This window comes from Pan troglodytes, chromosome 18 (assembly GCF_028858775.2).
Source record: "Pan troglodytes isolate AG18354 chromosome 18, NHGRI_mPanTro3-v2.0_pri, whole genome shotgun sequence".
Lineage (NCBI taxonomy): Eukaryota > Metazoa > Chordata > Mammalia > Primates > Hominidae > Pan > Pan troglodytes.
Genome location: NC_072416.2, coordinates 87,030,123 through 87,055,138, shown reverse-complemented (window position 1 = coordinate 87,055,138; position 25,016 = coordinate 87,030,123). Strand labels below are relative to the sequence as shown.

Here is a 25,016-nt window from a genome sequence, read left to right as displayed (position 1 = left end):
CCAGGGTGAGCACATTCCCTGGCAGGGCCGCGACGCTGCGGGGCCGCCCTCTCCCACTCCTTGTTTCCAGGGGTCAATGCCTGGAGGGGGTGTCCCCAGGAGAGGAGGGTGACCCCATGCAGCCTCCCCGAGACCCCAGCACTCTTGGAGCCCCACTCCTCGGGGTGTACTCACAGGTGCCAGGCTCTCATCCCCTTTCCTGGGATCCCAGATGGCTCAGAGTTGAGTCCTTACGGCCTGAGACTGGGGACTTCTGGGAACAGACCTGCCTGGATAAATTCTGCCAGGAGTGATGGGTGCTCCCCAGGGTCCTCTGCAGCCTCCCTGCCCTGCATCCCCGAGCCCCGGGGCCTATTTCCTCCCACACTGCCCTGCAAGCTCCCACACTGAGGGGGTGCTCTCTAAAATGGGGCTGGGGCCCTGGATGATGAGCGTGCTGGCCAGAGAGGAAGACAGTGAGGAGAGGGGGGAGTCCATGGGGCTGGCCTCCCAGAGGCCCGCCAGCTCCGTGCACACTTCAGAGATAAGGCCAGGGCGCTGCTGACAACCCCTGCTCCATTTTTCTCCATTTTCCCGAAGTTCTAGGAAACTCCATTTTGGACACTTTCTGTTCTTTATGTTTCAATCCATCCAAGCCCCGGAGTAGCTTCCCAAAGACCCAGAGGAACGGGAACTCAGCGTCAGTACTCAGAGTGAAACCTGCTTTTGAAATACGTCAATGACGGCAACAGGCCTCCCTTGTCCCCACCTGGCTGGGGTGGGGAGCCCCGCCAGGCCAGCTGTCAGCTCCCCAACCCCATCTGCCAGGGCCGAGGGGGTCGGGCCGGTGAGGACCAGGCGGGGGCACAGCCATGTGCAGCCTGGTGGGGAGGGGACTTACTCTCTACTTTCTCCTCCTCTTTTTTTGACTCTCCCAGAGGAGTTGAGTTGTTTTCTGTAGTTGTGAGAAGCCCATGCCCTGGGTCTGCAGGCTGTGCAGGGCTGCGAGGTGGCCCCCGCCGCCCCGTCTGACGTACTATGGGTTTGGCCTGTAGATGCTGTGAGCTGCAGTAGTCGGGTTAGCGCCGTGTCCGTGTAATAAAGCGAACGTTCGCTGTCGCCTGGCTGTTCCTCTCCTTGGGTCCCAGGAGGCTTCGGCTGAGCCTCGTCTCACCCGTGAATTCACTAATTACCTGCTGGGGCTCCTCCGTGCCTGGTAGGGAGGGGCCTCCCCATGCACCACGCACACTGCAGGGACAAACAGGCCAGTGTGTGACGTGGGGCTGGGGCGACCAGGAAGAGGCAGGGCGGGAGCACACAGGCAGGAAGGAGCAGCAGCCCCAGCCACGAGGGTCCCTGCAGGGCTGGCAACGGCTGAGGCTGCAAAGGGGACTTTGTGGGGGGGTCCCAACAACTTTACACCCGGGAGATGGTCCTGAGGATTCCAAGACTGGAGCCCCTGCCTGAGCAGCCCCACCTCAGACAGTGCTGGGGCTGGGGCCATGACACCTCCGACCCCGATGGGGGACACAGGGGACCTCAGGGGACACAGACAACACTGAGGGGAGGCCAGGCGCGGTGGCTCACGCCTGTCATCCCGGCACTTTGGGAGGCCGAGGCGGGTGGATTGCCTGAGATCAGGAGTTCAAGACCAGCCTGGCCAACATGGTGAAACCCCATCTCTTCTAAAAATAAAAAAAATTAGCTGGGCGTGGTGGCGGGTGCCTGTAATCTCAGCTACTTGGGAGGCTGAGGCAGGAGAATCCCTTGAACTCAGGAGGTGGAGGTTGCAGTGAGCTGAGATCGTGCCACTGCACTCCAGTCTGGGCAATAGAGTGAGACTCCATGTCAAAAAAAAAAAAGAAATGAAAACTGAGGGGACACAGGGGACCTGAGGGTGGACAGCGCAGGAAGGGACGGCTTGCCCCTCTCAGCCACCCCCATAGGGCCCTGGTGTTGGGTCACACACGGATCCTGTCTGGAATAGGAGCTGTCCTGGGCGCTGGGGCCCCCGGGGCCAGGCTGCCATGAATCCTCAAGCCCGGCTCTGGAACAGGGTGTATTTGAAGAGTGTCACTGGAAAGGCCAGGGTCGGAGCCATCTGTCCCCTGCCAGGCAGCTGGCAGGAGCCCTGGCCGGGCCTTGTGTGTCAGCAATCTCAGACAGGGTGAGGATGACAAGGTTTTCCATGGCCGGGGCCCGAGCTCAGAGGGGCATGCGTCAGGGCCTGGGCCAAGTCCAGCAGACTCTGGTCTTGGATGGAACTGGTTGCAGTCCTGCCTCTGACAGGGAGGTGGAGGCACGGGTGCTGGCAGACCCTCCGACACACGGGCACAGACACACAGGGCAGGGGGGCTCTGTCCCAACACCTGCCTCTGACAGGGAGGTGGAGGCACGGGTGCTGGCAGACCCTCCGACACACGGGCACAGACACACGGGGCAGGGGGCTCCATCCCAACAGGAGGAGCCCAGGCTGAGGCCGCACTCCACCCAGCGCACCTGTCCTCAGTGCAGATGTGGGCGCTGCCCCTGAGGAGCTTTGGTTTCTAAGGGGAGAGCTGGCCAAGTCATCAACACTGGACGGACAGCAGCAAAGGCGTGAGGACAGCGGCTCTCGAGGGAGGAGGAGCAGCCCGGCAGGCTTCCCGGAAACAGTGGCACCGTGCGCAGGGGGAACAGCGTCCAGGGACCACACACACCTAAGTGTGTGGCTGTGCGGAGCCACGGAGAGGGGAAGGGGCGTCCAGGGCCATAGCCAGGTTCCAGACAAGGCCCATTCCTCCCCGACCTCATGAGCCTACCCCAGAAAATCCTCTGGGTGGTGAACAGATGGGGTGACAGCATGGTCTTCAGTCAGCCTCCTGGAGGTGTGAAAAGAAAACAGAATTTCGGGACCTAAAACTCACTAAGCCAAAGGGAAAAGTCAAGCTGGGAGCCGAGTCACACACACCTGCCTCCCATTTTCTTCCTAATTGGACAGCCACGAAGATGAAGAAGGCTGTGCCTCCTCGCAATGCGCTTACAGGGAAATTCCTTGTGGGTCCCAAGATCTTGGCTCTGAAACAGTTCTGCTGGATCCCACCCAGATAGTGTGATCTAGCAGCTTATCTTCCCAGGTACGGGACAAAGGACAGAGCTAACGTCACCCTCCACTCACCGGAGGCGAATGCGAACCTGCCAGCTTCCTATTCCCTGTGGCAGTTTTATCTTCTGTGGAAACGCAGAGTCGCTGAGCGTGGGGCTACATAATTCTCTTCTCTACCCCCACCTTCCACATTTCAAAATGTGCATTTGGTGACTGCGAATCAGAGATTCAAAGGAACGCTACCGCTTGCCTTTTATCCGCCCTCCCTTTTCTTTCCTTCCTGTGTTCCCCTGCTGCCCGCTCTTTCCCTTTAAATATAAAAGTCTCCAAACCCTCTTTGGGTTTGTTTTTGTTTTTTTGAGACAGTCTCACTCCGTCGCCCAGGCCGGAGTGCAGTGGCGCGATCTCGGCTCACTGCAACCTCTGCCTCCCGGGTTCAAGCGATTCTCCTGCCTCAGCCTCCCAAGTATCTGGGATTACAGGCGCCCGCCACCACGCCTGGCTAATTGTTTTTGTATTTTTAGTAGAGACAGGGTTTCACCATGTTGGCCAGGCTGGTTTTGAACTCCTGACCTTAAGTGATCCGCTCACCTCGGCCTCCCAGAGTGCTGGGATTATAGGCGTGAGCCACCACGCCCGGCCTCCAAACCCTCTTTGCAAAAAGCAGAGCACAGATGTTGCCTGTGGCTTCGTGTTCCGTTTTCCTGGGTGCACCCTTAACCTTGGCAAGATACACCTCTAAACTGATTGATTGAGACCCATCTCAGACATCTTCTGGCTTTTACAGAGGTGAGAACAGACTGGGTGCAGAAGCCTGGGTTCCCAGGCTGTGGCAGCCTCCATGTCCGCCTGCTCCCCCTGAGCCCCCAGCCCAAGGTGGAGGAAGGGCCACCCTGCGTGGGTGGTGCATGGTGCAGCAGTGCAGCTCCAGCCGGGCAGCTCCAGCCTAGGCCACACCCTGTCTCTCTCTCCTCCCCCAGTCCCAAATTCCCAGGAATCCCAGCCCCACTGGCTGAACACCGGGGTGCAGTCACAGAGAGGATGGCCTCCGCCTGGGAGTAGGAGCTGTGCAGGGGGCCCCGTCCCCCACCACCAATGGCAGGGGTAAGAGCCATGCATGACCCCCTGGCCCCGAGTCCTTCACAGAGTGGGTGGGAGACGGCAGCACTGGAGACGAAGGCCAGAGCAGACTCCAGCAGCCGCGGTGGCAGGTGCAGAGGGAGGCGCGAGGGCGGACGCGGGTCACCTCCTGCTGCAACCCTGCATGGGTGAAGCCAGGTGCAGACACCACCGGATGCCCACTGAATTCCGCCACAGTAACTCACGCTGTCACTCCCCACGGAGCCCCCGCCCCACAGTAACTCACACCGTCACTCCCCACGGAGCCCCCGCCCCACAGTACCTCACGCCGTCACTCCCCACGGAGCCCCTGCCCCACAGTAACTCACGCCGTCACTCCCCAGAGCCCTCACCCCACAGTACCTCACGCCGTCACTCCCCACGGAGCCCCCGCCCCACAGTAACTCACGCCGTCACTCCCCATAGAGCCCCCACCCCACAGTAACTCACGCTGTCACTCCCCAGAGCCCCCACCCCACAGCAGAATAATTCTGGCCTCATGGAAGTGGCTCTCACCTAAAAGATGACCCAGACCAGGTGCGGTGCTCACGCCTGTAATCCCAGCACTTCGGGAGGCCGAGTCGGGCGGATCACCTGAGGTCAGGAGTTCGAGACCAGCCTGGGCAACATGGTGAAACCCCGTCTCTACTAAAAAGACAAAAAAAATTAGCTGGGCATGGTGGCAGGTGCCTGTAATCCCAGCTACTCAGGAGGCTGAGGCAGGAGAATCACCTGAACCTGGGAGGCAAAGGTTGCCGTGAACCGAGATCGCGCCACCGCACTCCAGACTTGGCAACAAAGCAAGACTCCTGCCTAAAAAAAAAAGAAAAAAAAAAGGCCCAGAATGAGGGTTAGGGAGGCAAGGGTCCCTGGGGACTCCATGGGGGTCAGGATGCAGAGACAGCTGTTGCTGCCCCTCCTCTGGGCCCAGGACCCCGCCCCAACCTGCCTCGGCCCTCTCATCCCATGCACCTGCTCTCGGTCCCTGCTCAGGCCCTTCCCTCCCCCAGGACCATCTCAGGCCCTGCCTCTCCTGGTCGGAAGCCACCTCTCCAGCCTGCTTGGACCCTGGTACTAGAAGAAACCACTCCCGTGTTGCCACTTAGATCGGGTGTTCATGCAGTGTGGCGTTCGTGCCGTGTGGATGCTGCTGAGGTGTGAACCCTGTCACAGACCAAGGCTCCAGTGAGCCACAGCGTGGCCAGGCGGAAGCAGAAGAGACCGGTGACCCCCACTCAACTCAGCCTCTCCTTCCTCCAGGGAGAGTGTCCTGGAGGTACCTGTCCGAGTGACAGGGAAGGGGCGGGGCCGGGAGCCAAGGCTGGAAGCTCAGCCCCACTCAACCTTTGCAAATGCTCTAGTGGGAGCAGCTGGCCTCAGGGGAGGGCTTAAAACTCCAGGAGAGCCTGGGCAGGTGTGGACGCGAGGGGAGTGGAGGGGAGGCCTCGCCTGGCCCACTTTCCTCCTGCCCCTCTACCATGTGGCCCTTCCCGAGCCGCTCTCTCTTCCCACCCCCCACTCAGGCCTGGCTCCAGACGGTCTCCTCAGACCCTGAGGCCCAGGGCTGGGGGGCCTGGAACGAGACCAAGGAGATTCTGGGGCCAGAGGGTGGGGAAGGGAAGGAGGAGAAAGAGGAGGAAGAGGATGCAGAGGAAGAGCAGGATGGGGATGCAGGCTTTCTGCTGTCTCTGCTGGAGCAAGAGAACCTGGCTGAGTGCCCATTGCCTGACCAGGTAACAGCTGTGTGGAGGCCCTGGGGATCTCAGGGGACCTGGGGCACAGGGGCTGGTGGAGACACGGGGTCTGGGTGACGGATGGCTGCAGCTGACTTAGGAGGGGAGAGGGCCATTGCCCACCTGCCTGGACGAAGGTGGCAAGGAGATCCCCCGCCCCCAGCCGCACAGACTGCAGGGTCAAGGTGGCCTCTCTGGCCTGGGGAAGGGCCCTTGAGGTGCGGTTTCGGGGGCTTCTCTGCAGGGGCGAGTTCATCCCCAGCCAGCCGCCCCAGGAAGGAGTGTCCCTGTCCAGAGAAGGGCTGCCCCTTGGGGCTGTGACCCTCTGCTGGAGCTGGCAGGCCACACACCCACCTTCCTTGAGCAGAGCCTGCAGGCTGCCTGCCCGGCTCAGGGCCGTGTGTCGGCAGGAGCTGGAGGCCATCAAGATGAAGGTGTGTGCCATGGAGCAGGCCGAGGGGACGCCACGGCCTCCAGGAGTGCAGCAACAGGCCGAGGAAGAGGAGGGCACCGCGGCCGGGCAGCTGCTGAGCCCTGAGACCACAGGTAGGAACCAAGGGCACAGGCCGCCCCCCACTGAGCAAGGGTCCCACAGTTTCCATGAGGGTTGGGCCTGGCAGGCTCCAAGGTGTCACCTCCCCTATAAGCCTGGGCGACCTTCCCCGTGAGAGGAGTGAGGAAGGAACCAAGGGCCTGCGGGCCTGAGCTGTGTTCTCCGCAGGCTGCCGCCTCCCTGGGACCCCCGAGGAGAAGGTGGAGGCTGACCACAGATCCGTCTACGTGGGCAACGTGAGTGGCGGGCGGGGTGAAGGAGCAGGCAGCGAATGGGGCCCCATCTCTACCAGGGGGTCCGGCGCCCGGCCATGGGCCAGGCAGCCTTGCTGGGAAGGGTGTCTGACCCTGGGGGCAGCCCCGTCACCTTGAGGAAACACTGGCCTGGTCACATATTCCAGTTTTTCAACATCAGCTGGAATTCGGGGTTGCACATGAAATCTCCACTTTTGAGAAGCTTTTTAAAAGGCTCCAGCTCTCCAGAAGGAAGCGCTCCATACGAAATATCCTTTCCTCTCTTCCCTCCAACCCCAGCGGGGGTGTGGGGTGGAGGCCTGGGGCCATCCCCGCCACGGGGCCCAGCCTTGGGGTTTCTTTCCTCACCTCTAACAAGAAAGCCCCGAATCAGGGCCAGGCGTCTCCCTCACATGCTGCTCTGGGCCTGGGTGCAGGTGGACTACGGGGGCTCCGCCGAGGAGCTGGAGGCCCACTTCAGCCGCTGTGGGGAGGTCCACCGAGTCACGATCCTGTGTGACAAGTTCTCTGGACACCCCAAGGGGTCAGTGTGGGGCCTGGTGGGGGCACTGGCCATGCGGACAGGGCCCAGCCTCACCCTTCCCCTCCCCTCCCCTCCCCGCCCCGCCCCTCCCCTCAGTTATGCCTACATAGAGTTTGCCACCAAGGGCTCCGTGCAGGCCGCCGTGGAGCTGGACCAGAGCCTCTTCCGGGGCCGGGTCATCAAGGTGCGCCGGTGCTCCCCAGGTCCAGGAACATGAGCGCAGAGGGGCTGGCCCACTGGCCCTGGGACACACAGCAGCCCCAGCTGGCTCCTCTCTGCACAGCGTGTCTCAGGCACGGTGCTTGGCTGGGCCTGGACAGGATGTGGCGGGACCCTCGGACCTGAAGCTGGGTTTGGTCTGCCAGTGGCATGGTGGGGAAGTGTCCCCTCTCGGGCGGGAGCCCCCTCTGCAAGGGTGCTGGCCGTGACCCCCCCCCTGCAGGGGTGCTGGCCGTGACCCCCCCCCTCTGCAGGGGTGCTGGCCGTGACCCCCCCCTCTGCAGGGGTGCTGGCCATGACGGGGTGTCATATGACAGCTATGGTAGGCAAAGGCAGGGAACTCTGTAGGCCCGAATGGTATCCTGAGCCGGGCAGGACCCCATGCTCCGGGGTGGTGGGGGCTGCGGGGGCTGCGAGCTGGGTCTCGGCTGCTCCTTGAGGAGGACTCAAAACAGGCCTTTGCTCCAGGTGCTGCCGAAAAGAACCAACTTCCCTGGGATCAGCTCCACAGACCGCGGGGGCCTTCGAGGACACCCAGGCTCCAGGGGGGCACCCTTCCCCCACAGCAGCCTCCAGGGCAGGCCCCGGCTCAGACCACAAGGGCAGAACCGGTGAGTGGGTGCCTGTGGGGGCAGCCTGGGGGCGAGGGCCATGGTGGAGGGCATCAGGGGCAGGAGGGGGTCCCTGAGCTCATTCCTCATGGGGCTGCAAGAATGTACCTGGCGGGGCCTGGGTGAGGGCATCAGGGGCAGGAGGGGGTCCCTGAGCTCGTTCCTCATGGGGCTGCAGAAATGTACCTGGCGGGGCCTGGGTAAGGGCTGGGGCTGCTGCATCAGCTGGTGGGGGGGTGCTTTTTGTAGCCTGTCTGCTGGGAGAGGTGACCCCTTGTTCCCACAAAGGCCCCGGGGTGGGCTACAGCTGCCCCAAGGGGCTCTCCTGGCACTGCCTTTCCCTTTCGTGGGACCCTCCCAAGAGAGCAGCTGGGAGTTACCAGAAAGGCCCCTGGGGCATTGCCTGAGCAGCCAGGTGACCTCCCTGCGTCCTTATCCTGTTGTCCCCCGGGGCCCTGGGCCACCACCCCTTCCCCTCTGGAAGGCCACTCACTGTGTGTTCTCTCTCCGTGCAGGGCCCGTGGAAAATTCTCACCATGGTTTTCACCGTATTAAAGGGAAGACCCGATTTTGAGAGAGGGGCTGGGGGCTGGATCAGGAGTAAACCACTTGTGCTCCATCCTGGGGCTGGGGCAGGGAGTGGGGCGGGGGCGAGACCAGAGGAGAGGGGTGTCCAGAGCAGCCACTGGCCCCCTCTTGGCCGGGGGATGGCCCAGTAGGGCCTTGTATGGTGGCCCAGACCCAAGGCCACAGCCACGAGTCACAGCCACGGCCCGGTGGTGGGCCTGGCATGGGCCCCATGGGGATCTACGGGGCTCTGGGTGTTGAGGGAGGGGAGGAGCAGAGTCCCAGGCAGTGCCAGGCCAGCTTGGGGTTGGCATGCTCAGCTCTTCAACTAAGTCATTTTAAGAAAAATAGAAACGTGTGTCTTAATGGTGAAGCATAAATTATTAAACTTGGGCACTTTTTAAAAGCAAATGGCAGTAGCACGCCTGTGCATTCCCCCCATGGACACAGTTCCCTTTGCATCTTCCCCTGGGACAGGATACACAGTTCCCTTTGCGTCTTCCCGTGGGATAGGACACAGTTCCCTTTGTGTCTTCCCCTGGGACAGGACACAGTTCCCTTTGCATCTTTCCCTGGGATAGAACACAGTTCCCTTTGCGTCTTCCCCTGGGATACGACACACAATTCCCTTTGCATCTTCCCCTGGGACAGGACACGCAGTTCCCTTTGTGTCTCCCCTGGGACAGGACACAGAAGGCGGCTGGCAAGCCGTGGCCGTGGGATGAGGACAGGGCTCTAGACCCCTCGCGACTGACAGCAAGCGGGCAGCGTGCACAGACTGAGGCGGTGTCAATGCCACTGCCAGCCTGGTGGGCTGCAACTGCCTGTCAAGGTGCCCCCACACCTCGTAACCCTGCCACATGTCCCCCACCAAGTGACACAGACACCCGGGACGCTGGCCCTTGTCAGAAGCTCAGGAAGCAGAAGTGGAGGTCTCTGTCCTGGGCACTTTGACGACTGTCCCCTCTGAAAGCACAGCCAGTCAGGCTCCCTGGCTGCATGCACGGCCACAGAGGCCCAAGGCTGCTTATGTGCACACACCTGACTCCAGCATTCCACAACTAACAGCGCCTCATCAGGCTCAGTGTGTTAATTCCCGGAGCCCTGTGCAGACCAGCTCCTATTCAATGGGCTGGTGCCCACCTGCCCCTCAGCCACCTTCCGCCAGCACCAGGCCAGACGCTGCTCCCGGGAATGAGCCACTCTCCTCGTTCCCCACCTACACCGGCCTCCTCCCCAAACCAGCCTCACACCCCACCTTGGGGTCTTGGGTCAGTGTTGGCCTCTGTACTGGGGTGAATGATGCTCCCCAAAATACACCCATGTCCTGGTCCCCAGAACCTGCGAGTGTGGACTTCTCTCAAAAGGGTCTTTGCAGATGTGGTTCAGCAAAGGCCTAGAGACGGTCCTGGGTTACCTGTGGTCTGTAAACCCAACCACACACCGGTTACAGAGACCAAGAGACGCGCCAAGACCGCGTGAGGACAGAGGCAGAGGCTGGAGCGATGCCGAGCATTACAGGGGCCGGCAGTGGCTGCGGACACAGAGCCTCCAGGAGCAGCCAGCCCTAGCCACACCCAGCCTTCGGACTTCTGCCTCCAGTGCAGGGAGGGAACGCATTCCCGTGGTTTGAAGCCTCCCCATGCGGTGATGTTACAGTGGAGCCCCGGAGACTGAGCTCTGTGGCCTAATTATCGGGATACTCGACCAAAGAGCCGCCATGGCCCTCCAAGATCTGCCCTGATCTGCCTGAGGTCCACTCTGGGGCCCCTGGGCACTGTGGTCTGTGAGCTGCTCTGCCCAGGCCTCTGCTGGTTTGCCAGGGAGTCTGGCTTCAGGGTGGGCCTGAGGGGGCTGTCCCAGTGTCAGAGTGAGAGCCAGGCGCAGCCCAGAAGGGAGGTCCAGCTGCCCAGCTGTCCAGGGCGGGGCCTGGTGCGGACTGCTCACAGCTGGGGGCTGCAGGAGGGACCTGAGGCACGCACAGCCCTTTGCAGATGGCAGCCCCTGCCCTCTCAGTACCCAGGCCCAGGGTCTGGCCCTCAATGAGGGGTTGCTGCTGGCCTTGATGTAGGTATCACGCCCATGGGTTTGTCGGGTCCCTGGCGGTGTTCTAGCCCATGTCGCAGGTTAGTTCCTGTCCATCTTCAGCCTTCTGTGTGGCCACTGCAAGGAGACAGCGGAGTGAGCCTGGCGAGTCCCTCCTTTCTTGTGGACTTAAGGCCTGAGCAGGCCAAGGTGGAGGAAGAGCTGGGGGAACCCCTCGGCGTGGCACTTACAGGTGATGAGACCCCGCGTCATGACCTGCGGAGGCTTTTGTGGCTGCGTCGAGAAAGCAGATGCTCTGGCTGGCTCGGATGGGCAACTAAGAACAGGTCCCTCTTCCCCGGTCTGCAGAAGGAAAGAGGCAGTATCGCTGCTGCCTGAAGGGAAGGAGGGGCTGCCCCACATGGTGTCCAGCAGAAGTCACCTGGGGTCAAGGAAGGAGTGGGTAGGCGGGCTGTGGCCCTCCATGAGGCCAGCCCCACGGTGGAGACAGCGTGAAGCTGCCACGTGACAGCTCTGTCAGATCAGAGGTGAGCAGATGACTTCTGTTTCCTTGGGCTTAAAATGGGGATGCTGCCTAACAAGGCTTGTGAAAACGCCCTCATGTAAAAAGTACTTACAGGTGGGTCTAGCTGCACCTAACAGAAAACCCAAAAATCAGTGGCTTAAACCAGAGAGGGGTGCATTTATTTTCTCACATTAAAAAAAAAAGCTGAATTTAAGTAGTCTGGGGCTGGTACGTCAGCAAAGGCCCAGGGTCCTTCCCGCATTCTGCGTCAGCAAAGGCCCAGGGTCCTTCCTGTGTTCTGCTCCACTGTCCTTAGGGTGTGACTCTTTCCTCACACTCTCAGGACACCTGTCCCAGCACCAGCCATCACATCCATGTTCCAGGCAGGAAGAAGGCAAAGGGGAAGGGTCCTGCACGTGGCAGCTGAGTCCCCTTCACAGGAGCTTCCCTCCACGTCTCTCCCAGCAACACCCACCTCCACACCACAGCTGCACACCCCGGGCTGCAAGGGAGCCCAGGACATGGCTCTCGTCTGCCCGCTATTGGAACTGGGCAGAGGCACCGGGGTTCTGTTAGTACGGAGGAAAGAGAATGGACGCTGGGTTAGCAACTTGCAGAGTCCCCACCACAGCCAGGACTTGGGCAGGAGTGATCCCCACTAAAAGGCAAAGATTTCATGCCAGGCTGCAATGGGGAGGTGCTTGGGCTGGGGTCCCACCTTCTCCTAACAAACATGAGGCTCTTGTTAAAGATTTAACCTTGTGAGGGTGGCCTGTGGCCCACATGCACCCAGATCAGCTGCCTGGTGTGCCTCGGCCCATTCCAGGACTTCCAATTCACCCTGGGGCGGGGGAGGCCTGGGGCATGCAGTTTTCCCACACTCCTTGCTGATTTTTTCTTCTATAATTTCTAAAATTAACACTGTGCTTGCTAGATGGGATGAAAAGGCAAATATGTATCAAGAAAGTTCCCCTCCCTAGGTCCTGCCCCAGGCTGACCCCCCCTTACAGCCTTTCCTGCTGCAAGGGCTTCTGGGGTCCTCAAGGTCCTTGAGAAACTCTCCAGTCCTGGACCAGTGCTGGAACCAACTCCGGGGGGGTCCCCTCAGCGGGCTGAGCCTTGACTGCTGGACCCCAAGGACGCCGGCAGCACTGACGCCACTATGGGCTCGGCCGCTGCCCTGGGTGGTAGTCAGCCACATCATCAAGCGACACAGCACCCAACCCCCTCAGCACCAACAGGCAGGAGGGGGCGCCTCAAGTCTGCGCTCCAAGGTTTAGGACCAGGGCTGCAGCTGAGCCAACGCCGCGGGGCCACGAGGCTTCCCAGGTTTCACAAGGGCTCCTTTTAAGGCCGGGCTGAATCCAGACGTTGAGCCAGATGCAAAGAATGGAGGCCAAGTCCAGAAAGAGGAGGGCCCTCCCCTGTGGGAAGCCACGCCGGCTCCCCTTTTGCCCCTAGATCCTAGGCTGGTTCTGGGCTCAGGAGGCCGCCCCCTCCAGACCAGCCCACCTGTTCAGCCAGTGGGTGACCCACATGGTCACAGGTCCTGCAGGCTCAGGAACTCTTGGCTCCAGGCACCCCTGCCTCTGCCCCTTTGGGACAACTGGGGACAGGCTACCTGCGCCATCTGATCCCAAACCTCTGTCCACACCCCAGAAAGTCCTTAGTTGAATTCTTCTTAGTTAAATCCTTGGCTGACACAGAAGGAAAAAGCCAAATCTCATCTCACAAGACCTTTAGTTGAGAGAACATGCACAGCTGCCTGCCCTGAAAGCCCCGGGCGTCCCATTCAGGAAGAGGCGACCAGAACAGACCGACAGCCCCACCACAGTCGCGCGCGGGCTCCTCTGCGATGGCTGGCAGCACAGCTCACTCAGCACACCTGTATCATCATCGACGTCACCATGTTATCAAAGGCCCTGCTAAGAGAAACAGACCCACTCAGAGGAGAGCCAGGCCCTCCACCCCTCTGCTCAGAGACAGGCCGGGCAGCATGGCTCCGTCCACAGGATGCTCGGGGCCTTCTCCAGGGTCCAGAAATGTGAACTCCGCTGAGAGGCCAGGACAGGAGTCCCACCCCACCGGGCACTGAGAACCCATCTGCTGCCTCCAAGTTCCCTGTGCAGCCTCCCAAGGCCCCAGGAAGGGGTGGAGGAGGGAGCAGCATGGGCAGGCAGGGCGGTGGTGTGGCAAGGACGGCCCTGTGCAGCCCAGGAGGCAAGACTGTGGACATTCGCCTGCCTGCTCCCATATGGGACCAGGATGGCCCCAAGACAGTGTCCTGGTGGAGGGAAGGGCCTGGCTTGGGTCACTGCAGCGTCCTCTTCCCTGCCAACCACAAGGAATTATGTCTTGGAACTGGGGACTCACTGGAAGCAAGTCTGGAGTGTGGGCATGGACCCCACATTTCCCTCATGATGTTCAAAAGTTAAATCTGTTTATTTTGTGGACTATTCGGAAGACGCCTGCAAACCAGGTTCCTGACTGTTCCAAATTCAACATAAAAGATCAGGTAGCTACAAAAGGACGTGTGATCCCTGAAAGCCACTGCCCATGTGCTTGGCCCTGAGTCCTGCAGGTGCCCCAGGTACCCACTGGGCACACCTGGGAAGCCAAATGGGCAAGCTCCACTCCCCACACACTCTATCCACTTTATGCGCTGGAGATCTGTGTAAGAGTTGGTGTGGAGAAACAGGGCTTTGTGGCTTTAAAACCTCTGCCCTAGGGGGATGGCGCTCATAGCTTAAAAAGATCTTTCCTCCCTTATTTTCCAAATGGTTGCATTTTGGCAACCAAAATGGCAAGGCATGTCCTACAGAAAGAAGGTGGCAAGACACAGAAAGTAAGGCCCACCTGGACTGCATGCAGACACAGAAAGTAGGGCCCACCTGGACTGGATGCGGTCCCCCGGGTTGTAGAAGGGGTTGCACATCACATCTGTGTAGGAGTTGTGTAGCTTCCGGAACATCTGAAAAAGACCCAGCAAACCATGACCTTGCGACATACACACAGCCACTGCCAGATTTTGAGTTTCTCAGCATTTCAAAACAAAGTCAAAAAGGAAAAACAAAACACCCACTTGGACATGGCCTTCTAACTCCCTGACTTACGCTGCGAATTTCGTTGTCTCGAAGGGCTGTGTTGGAGGAATCTACCACCATGACAAACTTCACCTTGGAGTTGGTGACGTAGCCGTACCTGCACAGCTGGTTAGGGAAGGCACTCGTAACACAGGGACTGCCGGTGGAGGGCCCTCTGTGGGCCCTCACTTTGGAGAAATGTGGCAACCTTGAATCACAGGAAATGCCCAGGCTGGGCTGGTCCTGCAGTGGCCGTGCTGGGTACAAGCCTAAATACTTTGCTAGGGCGACGTCTGGTGTTTGCAGGAGAAGCAAAGAGCAGGCAGCCAAGCCTTACCCAGTTCACACTCCAGGAGCCGAACCACCTAGACTCTGAGTCTGTCTGTCTGGAACACCTCACCCTCTTTATGAATCAATGCCTGGCCCGGAAAGTTAACTGCAAAACCAGAGGCTTCGTGAACAAGGCGGATCCCCTCTCTAGAGGCCACATTATTTTGTAAAATAGTGGCTACTAGCAAATGTCACCATGGACAGGCTACATTATGACTTTTGAGAAGGTCTTCGAACTCCATGGCCTCAAGTGATTTGTCCCAAGGGACTAGACGAGTGTCTAGTGACATACGAGGCAAGGCCTAATGAAATAAATGAAACTATTATCCGCTGCTCAAAGGTGGTGGCTCCCCCTGAAAAGCACAGAAAGAAATCCTTGCAGGTACAAAGCAGAAGTGTCCCAGTTCCTCTGCAAACCAGACAACGGACATGTGCAAACCAAAACATTCTACGGGGAATTCTAGCCTTGCTTTTACCAAATGGCTCTTCCAATGAAAGAGAAGAGTTACAGGCCTTCATTCACCTCAGGCTACCCTAATTCCCTGGCTGGCTAAAAACTCTCACCTCTTTATTTTTCTTCTAAAAGGTTTCAAGTTATCTGATCCTAAAGTACATCTTGCAACTGTAGGTCCTCCCTGACACACACCCTGCCCTGAAAGATACACCTTGTAGTCCTCCGTGGGGTAGAGCAGGCCCAGGTACAGCTCCCTCTGGTCGACCAGGGCCTTCCCCATTGCGGAGATCTTCTCATCCACCACGTCCAGAGATGTGTGCACCATGTAGTGGAACTTCAGCTCGTTCTCCGTAGGGGTGCTGCGAATGTAGAGGGGGTAATTCTGCAAGAAAGCATGACGGCGACTGAAAGGACAAGACTCCACCCAGCGCACACCAGCTCTCAACTATGCTGCAGAGCCGTGACCTGCAGCCCCCCGGGGAACGCATTCCCATGCTCTAAGGCCCATCGCTTCATTCTCCATGCCGCAGTGGGCACGGCCTTCAGGGGATCCCAACTAACCTAAGGAGATTTATGTGTCGTTTGCAAAGCAGCAGCAGTAGGGTGGGCAGAAAAGAAAAAATGAATCAGAAAAATGGGCCTGAGCACAGCCTGCCGATCAAGCCTGGCACCTGGGCAGGCCTCTCACCTTCTCCTGGAGGCCACTCTGCCTCAGCCCACCTCTAACTCTGCATGGCTCACCCAAATACAGCACCCTAAATACTGGCTTTTCTTCACCTTGACAGTGACCCTTTTACTAAACCCTTCAAGACTCAGCTCAAATTCCCTTCATCTCTGCATTTCTGATCATTGGAAGCCCAGAATTAACAGCTTCTTTCTCGGTCTTTCACACACCACCATTTACCCTGTGTCTGTTCAGCACTGGGTCCTGCAGAAATACAGTGAACAAGAGTCCTCGCTACCCTCGTGGGGAGTGATACCTAGTCAATAAACCCACAAACAAGCAAATGATCATCTTGGCCAAGAGAGAAGCCCATGAGCAGCTTAGCAGCAGCCACCGCCCAGCAGGGAGCGGTCTCGAGTCTGGTCTCGGGAGACCCTGGCTAGGAAATGAAGGCTCCGTGCAGCAGGAGCGTGTGGGCAGCCACCCAGCTCAGTCTTAGCCTTCAGAAAATGCTTTCCAGTTGAAATGTATGTGGGCCAGTAAAGAGGATGGGAGCTGGGGAGAGGTGTTCCGCGTGCAAAGGCCCAGAGGTGAGAGGGCAGAGCATGTCCAGGGAGCTGCAGAATTGTTTGGTTGGAGCGGAGGGTGCCAAGGGTTATGGGGGGAAAGGATCCCAGAGCAGATTATTCAGACAGCATCCTAAGGCAACGAGAAGCCACTGCAGAGGTCTCAGGCAGAGGCGTGACAGGATCCGATTTGTTTTTAACTCGGCTCCGGGGAGACTGGCAGGAGGGCCGGGGTCGCCGTCCGCGGGGAACCAGCGCTGGACGGGAGAACGGGCAGAACCTGCTGAGGACGGAGGTAGTGCCCGGGACCACCTAGGTTTCTGGTGGGTCCTGGCGGGGAGGAGACCTGGTGCGCCGAGGGGTGCGTTCAGCAGCGGGACGGGCGAGCGCGGAACTGGGGTCTCAGTCAGGGTCTGCCTGGCGGCTCGTCCACCGCGAAGCCCCTGACCGCTGGAGCTCGGCGAAGGCCTCCTCCAGATCCCATTTCCTAAGGTGCCTTCTAGGCCCAGGGAAGAAGAAGAAAGCGGAGAGCCGAGGATGGTGCGAGCCCGGACGCCCCACGCCGCGCGTACGCACCTCCTTGGCAATCACCGCGATGCACACCGCCATCTTGGGAGGCTCGGCGCCAGGCACCGCGTCACTTGACCCGCCGCTGGTCACGCGGCCTCCCCAGCCCCGCCCCATCCGCACGCAGCTGGCTCAGGCCCCGCCCCGCTGGTCACGAGGCAGTCCAGGCCCCGCCTCCCGTCCCTCCGCGGACTCTGGCCCCGCCCCGCGAGTCACGTGGCCGTCCAGGCCCCGCCCCGCAGCCCAGCCGGAAGGGCCGGCGGACGCTCGCTAGGTCGGCTCGCTGGCCGGGGCTCCGCGGCTCCCGTGGTTGCCATGGCGGCGGTTGTCGCGGCGACGAGGTGGTGGCGGCTGTTGCTGGTGCTCAGCGCCGCGGGGATGGGGGCCTCGGGCGCCCCGCAGCCCCCCAACATCCTGCTCCTGCTCATGGACGACGTGAGTGCGGGCGGTGGGACGGGGCAGGGCCGGGGTGGGGCGGGGTCGTGGTGGGGGGCGGGGAGGGGAGGGGCGGATGGAGGGAGGAGCGAGGTGGGGGAAGGGCGGGCGGGGTGGGGGGAGAGGTGAGGGGAGGCCCCTTGGGGAAGGGGGGAGGCCCCGCGCGGGGAGGAGGAGGGGAAGGGGACGGGGGGTATCCCCGTGCGGGGAGGGGGAGGCCCCTCGGGGAGTGGCCGCGGGGTCCAGGCGTGGGGTCTCGGCGGCCACCGATCACCACATGCGCTGCCACTGTGCTGCATGACCGGGACAGCGTCCTCCCTGGCAGGTGGGTGGCCGGCGTGCTACCGGGCCCTGCCTCCCCCGTCTGACCTTTCCCGCCCTCTACTCTTGGGAAAGGTGGGCGCGCAGCGTGGCCTCCCCAAAGGCAGGAAGAGGCTGCTCCTGCCGCCCTGCCTGAGAGCTGCGTCGCCCTAGGAATCACTCCCGCCACCTCGGGCCGCCGGGTCCCCCCGCTGGGCTCCAGTCTTACCTGACGGCTGTCTCTGTCCCCTGGAGAATGCTGAGCGAAGGTCAGGTGTCCCTAAGGTCTGAAGAACTGAAAGGCTGGAATGTCTCCTGGTGGGCAAGTGCGGGGTCAGGGGTCACAGCCGGCCTGGAGGCCTCCTTCCCTAACTCCTTGTGGGAGCCACCTGGAGACTCAGGAATGAGCCTGCCTGGGGCATGGGTCACCGTGCAGGACCCCAGACACACCTGGGTTGAAACCCTACTGTCTCCAAGCTTGGGGGTCACTTCCATTCTTGAACCTCAGCTGCCACACCTGGGGGGGTTACACCTGTCCCGCTGTGCTCACGTTGTGTGTGAGGACTGGGACGACACCGAGTACCAGACAGTTTTGGGCCGTCGGTGTCGCTCAGCCCCTGTGTGCTGGCTCCGACCAGCAGAGACCCCGACAGGTGCCTTCAGACCCACCTGTGCTGACCAGTGGGGGCCACGGGCCACACGCAAGGGCTGGGCAGTCGTGGCTGTCGGAATTGGAAGGTGCTGGTAGTGTAAAATACACAGATTTAGAAGACTTGGTGGAAGAAAAATAATGTAAAATATCTCACTTAACAATTTTATTAAATTAATGGTTTTTTAACATAAAGATATACTTGAAAAGGTAACAGACAGCACCCATAATTTCCCCACCCAGGGGTGACAGCCGACAGTCCTGGGCAGCTGCTTTTCCATCTCATATGTCTTATTTGTGTGCGGTGACTGCTTTCCAGAGCACGCTCTCCAGCGCCCAGGGGTCCGTGTCCTGACAGCAGTAGCTGGGCCTTTCTCTGCACTGAGTGAGTGGCATCTCCCTCCTAAAGATACTTTGCTTCAGAATTTCATCCTTTCACTTTTGAAGTTCCTCTGGGCCCATGTAGATACTTTGTTTCAGAATTTCTTCTTTTCATTGTGTAACTCCCTCTGGGCCAGCATAGCTTCACTGGGTGAGCTGGGCTCTGCAGGTGAAGCCTCCCTGTTAAGTTTCTGCCTTTCCTGACTTTCTCAGAGGACAGAGGGCTGAGGCGGGGCAGCTCATGAATAATTTTTTATGTTGAAGACTTGTCGAAATAATATTTTGGTTATGTTGGGTTAAATAAAATATAAAGTTAGTCTGTATTTCACCTACTTCTGCTTTTCTAACGTGGCTCCCGGTAAATATGGAATTGCATGTGGACTCACCCTATGTTTCCATAGGACAGCAAGGGTTCAGGCCGTGCAGGGTGGAGGGGTGGGGTGTGGCCACCAGGGCACATGTGGGGGAGGGTGACGGGAAGCCCCGCCCACCTGGGCACCAGTTCTGTGGCCTCCACTGTGTGGCTTGCGGGGTCGTTTGGCAGCTGACGCCTAAAGAACCCCAGAGGAGCTGTGTCCTGGCCGGTAGGTGTACTTGTAAGGACTTTCTGATGCAGACAGCAGAAGATGAAGTCAAAGTGACAAGCAACAGTGGGGATTCCCTGGCCCTCCTGAGTCGACAGACCAGGGCCGCCTGGCGAGTTTCCCCTTTCGTGGCTCTGCTGCCTCTGAACTGGCCACATCCTCACTCAGCCTGTGATGGTCCTAGGTGACTCCAAGTCACCCCTGCAGTCAGCAGACCCAGTGGGAGGTTGGCTCTGCCCGTGTCATGTTAGCCTGATGTGGGTCTCAGCCCTGCGCCAAGCACACTGGGGGAGGGGCGCATGCTGACCTGTCCAGCCCAGGCCTCGGAGCCTCGGGTCTACCCCAGAAGGGAGACTGCCCCTGATCATCTCATCTGCCTGGACCCAGCAGAGAGGGGGTTCCCTGAAGGGCCCATGGTGCAGCTGCCAGGACAGGGCAGGGATGCTGGCAGGTGAGAGCCACAGAAGCTCACAGTGGAGCCCCGAGGTGCCCTGACGTGGCCCAGGGTGCAAGGGGGTCCTCACAGGCTGTCTTCTCTCCTTGGAGTCCGGGGCTTCCTCCGCAGCCCTGTCCACACCTCTTCCTGCACTGCAGACCAGTTGTTTCTGCCAGGGCGCTGGCGTCTGAACCTGCAACAGGTCATTCGGGCTCTGGCATGACATGGGATGGCTTGATGACCCACAGCTCTGGGCCCAGCACCACTTGAGGACGAGTGTGCGTGTCTCAAGTTCAGATTTTGGAGCATGGCCCTCCAGGGACCAGCTGCCTCCAGCCCAGTCTCCCCCTATCCAGTCCTCTGTGGCTGGGCAGTGGGGGGCCTGGACCCCCCTTTCGTCTAAGCAAGTGCAGTTTCAGAAAAGGGGTGTCCCCAAAACTAGCTTATTGCACCCCTCATGGCCAGAAGCCACTCTCCAACTGGTCACACTGACCCGGGAGAGAACCACTGCCCCCAGAGTCGGGACCAGAAGGGGAAGCTGGGACTCGGGTGAGAGCAGCTGGCAGGAGCCCCCACCTGTCCAGGGGGAGCTGAGCCGGGCAAGGATGGGTTCACCTGCACTCCCCAGGGCTGCCCTGCCCTGGCCTTTCACTGACCCACGGTCCAGCGCGGCCTGGCTTCGTAGCACCCTGGGCACCTGCTGCGTGAGCGAGGAAACCTGCGTGGCCCACTCTGCTCTCCAGGGCTTCTGGGGCCTTGGAGACAGTTGAGACCCAGTGACAAGTTCCACTCCGGCCCACACACAGCTCCTGCCTCCCAGGGCGAGCAGCACTCTGTGTCTCCACTCCTTATTTGGAAAATAGGGTTAAGGAGGGTCAGCCCTGACCACAGAGGAAGTGGAGAGTCAGGGCCACCCAGGCCAGCTCCTGTTGCCACAGCAGCCTCGTCGAGCCACCAGAGTCCGGGGAGGGTTGCTCAGCGCCCCTCGTTTGAAACAGACAAGCACTGGCCTGCTCGTCTTCATAATAATCCCAGAGCAACCAGTAGGAATGGAAACTGTGTTTCTTAAAACTCTGAAATTCTGAAGGATACTGATCCATGGCTCACAGCTGTGCTCGCTGAACGTGGACAATCATTTGGGGGCTTTTAGGCCTTTCTTTTTTTTTTTTTTTTTTTTTTTGAGATGGAGTCTCACTCTGTCACCCAGGCTGGATTGCAGTGGTGTGATCTCAGCTCACTGCAACCTCCGTCTCCCAGGTTCAAGCAATTCTCCTGCCTCAGCCTCCCGGGTAGCTGGGACTACAGGCTCCCACCACCGTGCCCAGCTAATTTTTGTATTTCTAGTGGAGACGGGGTTTCACCATATTGGCCAGTCTGGCCTCAAACTCCTGACCTCAGGTGATCTGCCTGCCTCAGCCTCCCAAAGTGCTGGGATTACAGGCATGAGCCACCGCACCCAGCCAGGACTTTTTTTTTGAGACAAGGTCTGGCTCTGTCACCCAGGCTGGAGTGCAGTAGCTCGATCACAGCTCACTGCAGCCTCAAACTACTGGGCTCAAGCAATTTTCCTGCCTCAGCCTCCTGAGTAGCTGGGATTATAGCCACCCATCACCACGCTCGGCTAATTAATTTGATCTTCAATCACTGATACCCTTTCTTCCACTAGATCGAATCGGCTACTGAAGCTTGTGCATGCGTCACGTAGTTCTTGTGCCATGGTTTTCAGCTCCATCAGGTCATCTAGGGTCTTCTCTACACTGTTGATTCTAGTTAGCCATTCGTCTAACTTTTTTTCAAGGTTTTTAGCTTCCTTACCATGGATGCAAACATCTTCCTCTAGTTCGGAGAAGTTTGTTATTATCGACTTTCTGAAGCCTACTTCTGTCAGCTCGTCAAAGTCATTCTCTGTCCAGCTTTGTTCCCTTGCTGGCGAGGAGCTGCAATCTTTGGAGGAGAAGAGGTGCTCTGGTTTTTAGAATTTTCAGCTTTTCTGCTCTGGTTTCTCCCCATCTTTGTGGTTTTATCTGCCTTTGGTCTTTGATGCTGGTGGCCTACAGATGGGGTTTTGGCGTAGATGTCCTTTTTGTTGATGTTGATGCTATTCCTTTCTGTTTGTTAATTTTCCTTATAAGAGTCAGGTCCCTCAGCTGCAGGTCTGTTGGAGTTTGCTGAAGGTCCACTCCAGACCCTGTTTGCCTGGGTATCACCAGTGGAGGCTGCAGAACAGCAAATATTGCAGAATAGTAAATATTGCTGCCTGATCCTTCTTCTGGAAGCTTTGTCCCAGCGGGGCACCTGCCTGTATGAGGTGTCAGTCGGCCCCTACTGGGAAGTATCTCCCAGTTAGGCTACACGGGGGTCAGGGACCCACTTGAGGAGAATGTGTCTGTTCTCAGAGCTCAAACACTGTGCCGGGAGAACCACTGCTCTCTTCAGAGCTGTCAGACAGGGACGTTTAAGTCTGCCGAAGTTTCTGCTGCCTTTTGTTCAGCTATTCCCTGCTCCTAGAGGTGGGGTCTACAGAGGCAGCAGGCTTTGCAGAGCTGCAGTGGGGTCTGCCCAGTTCGAGCTTCCCTGCCGCTTTGTTTACCTACTCAAGCCTCAGCAATGGCAGACGCCCCTCCCCAGGCAGGCTGCTGCCTCGAAGGTGGATCTCAGACTGCTGTGCTAGCAGTGAGCAAGGCTCTGTGGGCACCGGACCCTCTGAGCCAGGCCCGGGATATAATCTCCTGGTGTGTCGTTAGCTAAGACTGTTGGAAAAGCGCACTATTTGGGCGGGAGTGTCCTGATTTTCCAGGTGCAGTCTGTCACGGCTTCCCTTGGCTAGGAAAGGGAAATCCCCCAACCCCTTGCACTTCCTGGGTGAGGCGATGCCCCACCCTGCTTCGGCTCACCCTCCATGGGCTGCACTCACTGTCCAACCAGTCCCAGTAGGATGAACCAGGCACCTCAGTTGGAAATGCAGAAATCACCGTCTTCTGCGTCAGTCACGCTGGGAGCTGCAGACCAGAGCTGTTCCTATTCAGCCATGTTGGAACGGAATCCCCACACCTGGCTAATTAAAAAAAAAGTTTTTTTTAGTGACAGTGTCTGTCTGTGAGACCCAGGTTGGTCTTGACTTCCTGAGCTCAAGCGATCCTCCCTCCTCAGCCTCCCAAAGTGTTGGGATAACAGACATGAACCACTGTATCCAGCCCTTCTAGGACTTTTAAGGGAGGGAAGAAAGGTGGTTCCTGCCCGTGGTGCCCTGTGGGGGTTTTAGATGTTCAATGGTAACCTGCTCACTCTGCAGGGAGGCTGTCCACACCTGCTTTTCATAGCCAAGAAAGGCGCGGATAAATAATGAAAGAACGGGGTCAGCAGATGAGAGCTGGCCCAGCAGCCTGGGACGCTGTCCTCAGAAGGCCCACGTGTGGGACGTTGCCCTCGGCTGGTCAGAAGGCACATGTGTGGGAGGTTTTTGCCCTCGGCTGGTGTCTGGGAACAGGAGGTCCCCCCGCTGTTCGCTGATATGAGCAGCTCACCTTGCCACACTGTTTTTGCACATGCCACGATTTATGCCCAGCACCCTCCTTCTCGGCATCAAGAGTCTCAGCACATGCCAGGCAGAGGCGGCCGCACCGCCAGCCCAGGCAAAAGCCCTGGGAACTGAGTCTCGCACAGCTTCCCCGTCAGCATCCGGCACCTGTGCTCGCAGCCCGAGCGTCCTGTGTGGCTCCGCCTGGGGAGGGTTCCACGCTGCGCCTGGTCTCCCCGGCCCCGCCCTCACCTTCTCCCCTGGCTGATGCCCTCCCCGTTGTAAGTCATGGCAGTGAGTGGGACTGTCCCCAAGACCTGGGACTCCTCCCAGCGAGAGTGCTCTCTTGCGGTATCTTCTGAGTCAGTGGTGAGCGTGGAGCCCACTCCCTCAAGCCCTGGGACTCCTCCCCGCAGTATTTTCTGGTGAGTGAGGAGCGTGGAGCCCACTCCCTTTACAGCATTTTCTGCTGCATCCATTCATGTTATTTGTGGCCTGGAACAGGTAGGAGGATGACCCAGGTGAGCACAAGCAGAGCTGGACGCAGCTCTGCTGACTGCTGACCTTCTGGGGAGGCCAGACCCGCTTCGGGAAGCCTCAGGACGCAGGCTGCAGGGAGTTTCGGGCACACGGCACCCAGTATTCAGATGTGCGGCCTCACTCCCAGCCCGAAGGGAGCCCAGCAGTGGTCCTGGGCATGGGCAGACAGTGTAACGGGCGAAACATACTGTTCCCTCCCATCCCAGGCCTTGTGCCCCCAGCCCACCTGCCATTCTGTACTTTCCCACCTGGACTGGAGACAGCAGGAAGTGCAGAAGCCACCTGAGAGGATGAATCTGCCACCCCCGCCCCGGTGAGGGCTTCCCCTCTGTTCAGACCCCCGTCACTTCACACAGGCCCCGAGGCTGCTGCTTCTTTGACTTACCAGGACCCAGCGAGTCAAACGCCCACCGGCCCCGACCCGGCAGTGTCAGGGGGAGCCCCTGGTCCATCTGCAGAAAACCAGGATGCCCGCACTTCCCCTTTTTTTTTTTTTGAGACGGAGTCTCGCTGTCACCCAGGCTGTCCTGCCTCAGCCTCCCGAGTAGCTGGGACCACAGGCGCCTGCAACCACGCCTGGCTAATTTTTTGTATTTTTGGTAGAGACGGGGTTTCACTGTGTTAGCAAGGACGGTCTCGATCTCCTGACCACCTCGTGATCCGCCTGCCTCGGCCTCCCAAAGTGCTGGGATTACAGGCGTGAACCACCGCGCCCGGCCTTTCATTCTTTTATAGCCACTTTACTGAGACGGAATTCGCTGGTGAAAGTGTGCGGGTCATTTTTAGTGTGTTCTCAGAGTCGTCCTGCCACCACACATCGTCACATCATCTTTGTCACCACGGAAGGAAGCCCCAGCCCTGATGGGGGTCACTCCGTTGTGCTCCCCGGAGCCCCTGGCCGACCCGCTCCCCTTTCTGTCTCTAAGGATCTGCCTTTTCTGACGTGTCCGGTGAATGGAATCTTATGGCTCATGGGCCTTGTGTCTATTTTCCCCTCACACGGGGTTTTGGGGCTTCACACACACAGCCTGTGTGAGGACTCCATTCCTTTTCGTGGCTGAGTCATGGTCCACAGTGTGGAGGGACCACGTGTGGCTGAGGCTTCCACCCATGGATGGGCATCCGGGTGTTTCCAGCTCGGCTGCCGGGGAGCGAGCCGCTGTGGGTGTTGGTTCATGCACAGGTTTCCGCGTGGGCACACTTTTCAGTTCTGTTGGGCGTGTACCAGGGAGGCGCTGCCGGGCGGCGTGGCCACCCTGCGTGGCGCTGCCGGACCTCTCACCAGGTGCTGCGTGTCACGTTCTTACATGGTGTGT

General features: G+C 59.2%; 3 protein-coding genes across 25 annotated transcripts in view; 2 read left to right on the top strand and 1 right to left on the bottom strand.

The window, feature by feature from the left end:
• The first annotated feature begins 5,579 nt into the window (after positions 1-5,579).
• On the top strand, positions 5,580-8,893 carry PABPN1L (PABPN1 like, cytoplasmic). Of its 3 annotated transcripts, XM_063797492.1 has the most exons (7): positions 5,580-5,916; positions 6,327-6,462; positions 6,638-6,705; positions 7,140-7,246; positions 7,343-7,430; positions 7,934-8,076; positions 8,592-8,688. In XM_063797492.1, exons 1-7 carry the CDS (start codon positions 5,662-5,664, stop codon positions 8,629-8,631), a joined length of 837 nt encoding a protein of 278 aa, XP_063653562.1. In that variant the 5' UTR covers positions 5,580-5,661; the 3' UTR covers positions 8,632-8,688. The 3 variants fall into 3 exon arrangements, with proteins under 3 accessions (XP_063653562.1, XP_054525577.1, XP_016785880.1); XM_054669602.2 differs by lacking the exon at positions 7,140-7,246 and having other exon boundaries at positions 8,592-8,893; XM_016930391.4 differs by lacking the exon at positions 7,343-7,430 and having other exon boundaries at positions 8,592-8,720.
• Positions 8,894-12,917: 4,024 nt separating this feature from the next.
• TRAPPC2L (trafficking protein particle complex subunit 2L) lies at positions 12,918-17,035 on the bottom strand. Of its 11 annotated transcripts, none has more exons than XM_054669593.1 (5): positions 16,868-17,035; positions 15,271-15,443; positions 14,308-14,395; positions 14,086-14,165; positions 12,918-13,119 (listed from the first exon to the last, which is right to left on the bottom strand). In XM_054669593.1, the coding sequence occupies exons 1-5, from the start codon at positions 16,973-16,975 to the stop codon at positions 13,071-13,073; spliced, it is 498 nt and encodes a 165-aa protein (XP_054525568.1). In that variant the 5' UTR covers positions 16,976-17,035; the 3' UTR covers positions 12,918-13,070. The 11 variants fall into 11 exon arrangements, with proteins under 11 accessions (XP_054525568.1, XP_016785871.3, XP_063653560.1 ...); XM_016930382.4 differs by having other exon boundaries at positions 12,918-13,116; positions 16,868-17,029; XM_063797490.1 differs by having other exon boundaries at positions 12,918-13,116; positions 15,271-15,420; positions 16,868-16,999.
• Positions 17,020-25,016, top strand: part of GALNS (galactosamine (N-acetyl)-6-sulfatase) — a 43,957-nt gene continuing 35,960 nt past the window's right edge. For 3 of the 11 annotated variants that reach the window (XR_010152473.1, XR_010152475.1, XR_010152474.1), the window contains exon 1: positions 17,085-17,293. Coding sequence is in view for 1 of the 11 variants with exons in the window: in XM_024349994.2 (XP_024205762.1) it covers positions 17,174-17,293 (120 nt within the window). In the remaining 10 variants the exon portion in view is untranslated. Of the gene's footprint in view, positions 17,294-25,016 lie in introns of all 11 variants that reach the window. The other 8 variants (XR_010152481.1, XR_010152477.1, XM_024349994.2 and 5 more) reach the window with 7 other exon arrangements.

What these genes read in the sequence shown, in the direction of transcription:
- TRAPPC2L (XM_054669593.1), bottom strand. Translation starts at nt 16,975, where the DNA reads ATGGGGCGGGGCTGGGGAGGCCGCGTGACCAGCGGCGGGTCAAGTGAC. An exon ending in GAGACAACGAAATTCGCAGC is followed by an intron (nt 14,166 to 14,307) that starts GTAAGTCAGGGA and finishes GGTCTTTTTCAG; the next exon opens with ATGTTCCGGAAGCTACACAA. An exon ending in GGGGACCGCATCCAGTCCAG is followed by an intron (nt 13,120 to 14,085) that starts GTGGGCCCTACT and finishes TGTTTCTCTTAG; the next exon opens with CAGGGCCTTTGATAACATGG.
- PABPN1L (XM_054669602.2), top strand. Translation starts at nt 5,662, where the DNA reads ATGTGGCCCTTCCCGAGCCGCTCTCTCTTCCCACCCCCCACTCAGGCC. An exon ending in AGTGCCCATTGCCTGACCAG is followed by an intron (nt 5,917 to 6,326) that starts GTAACAGCTGTG and finishes GTGTGTCGGCAG; the next exon opens with GAGCTGGAGGCCATCAAGAT. An exon ending in AGACCACAAGGGCAGAACCG is followed by an intron (nt 8,077 to 8,591) that starts GTGAGTGGGTGC and finishes CTCTCCGTGCAG; the next exon opens with GGCCCGTGGAAAATTCTCAC.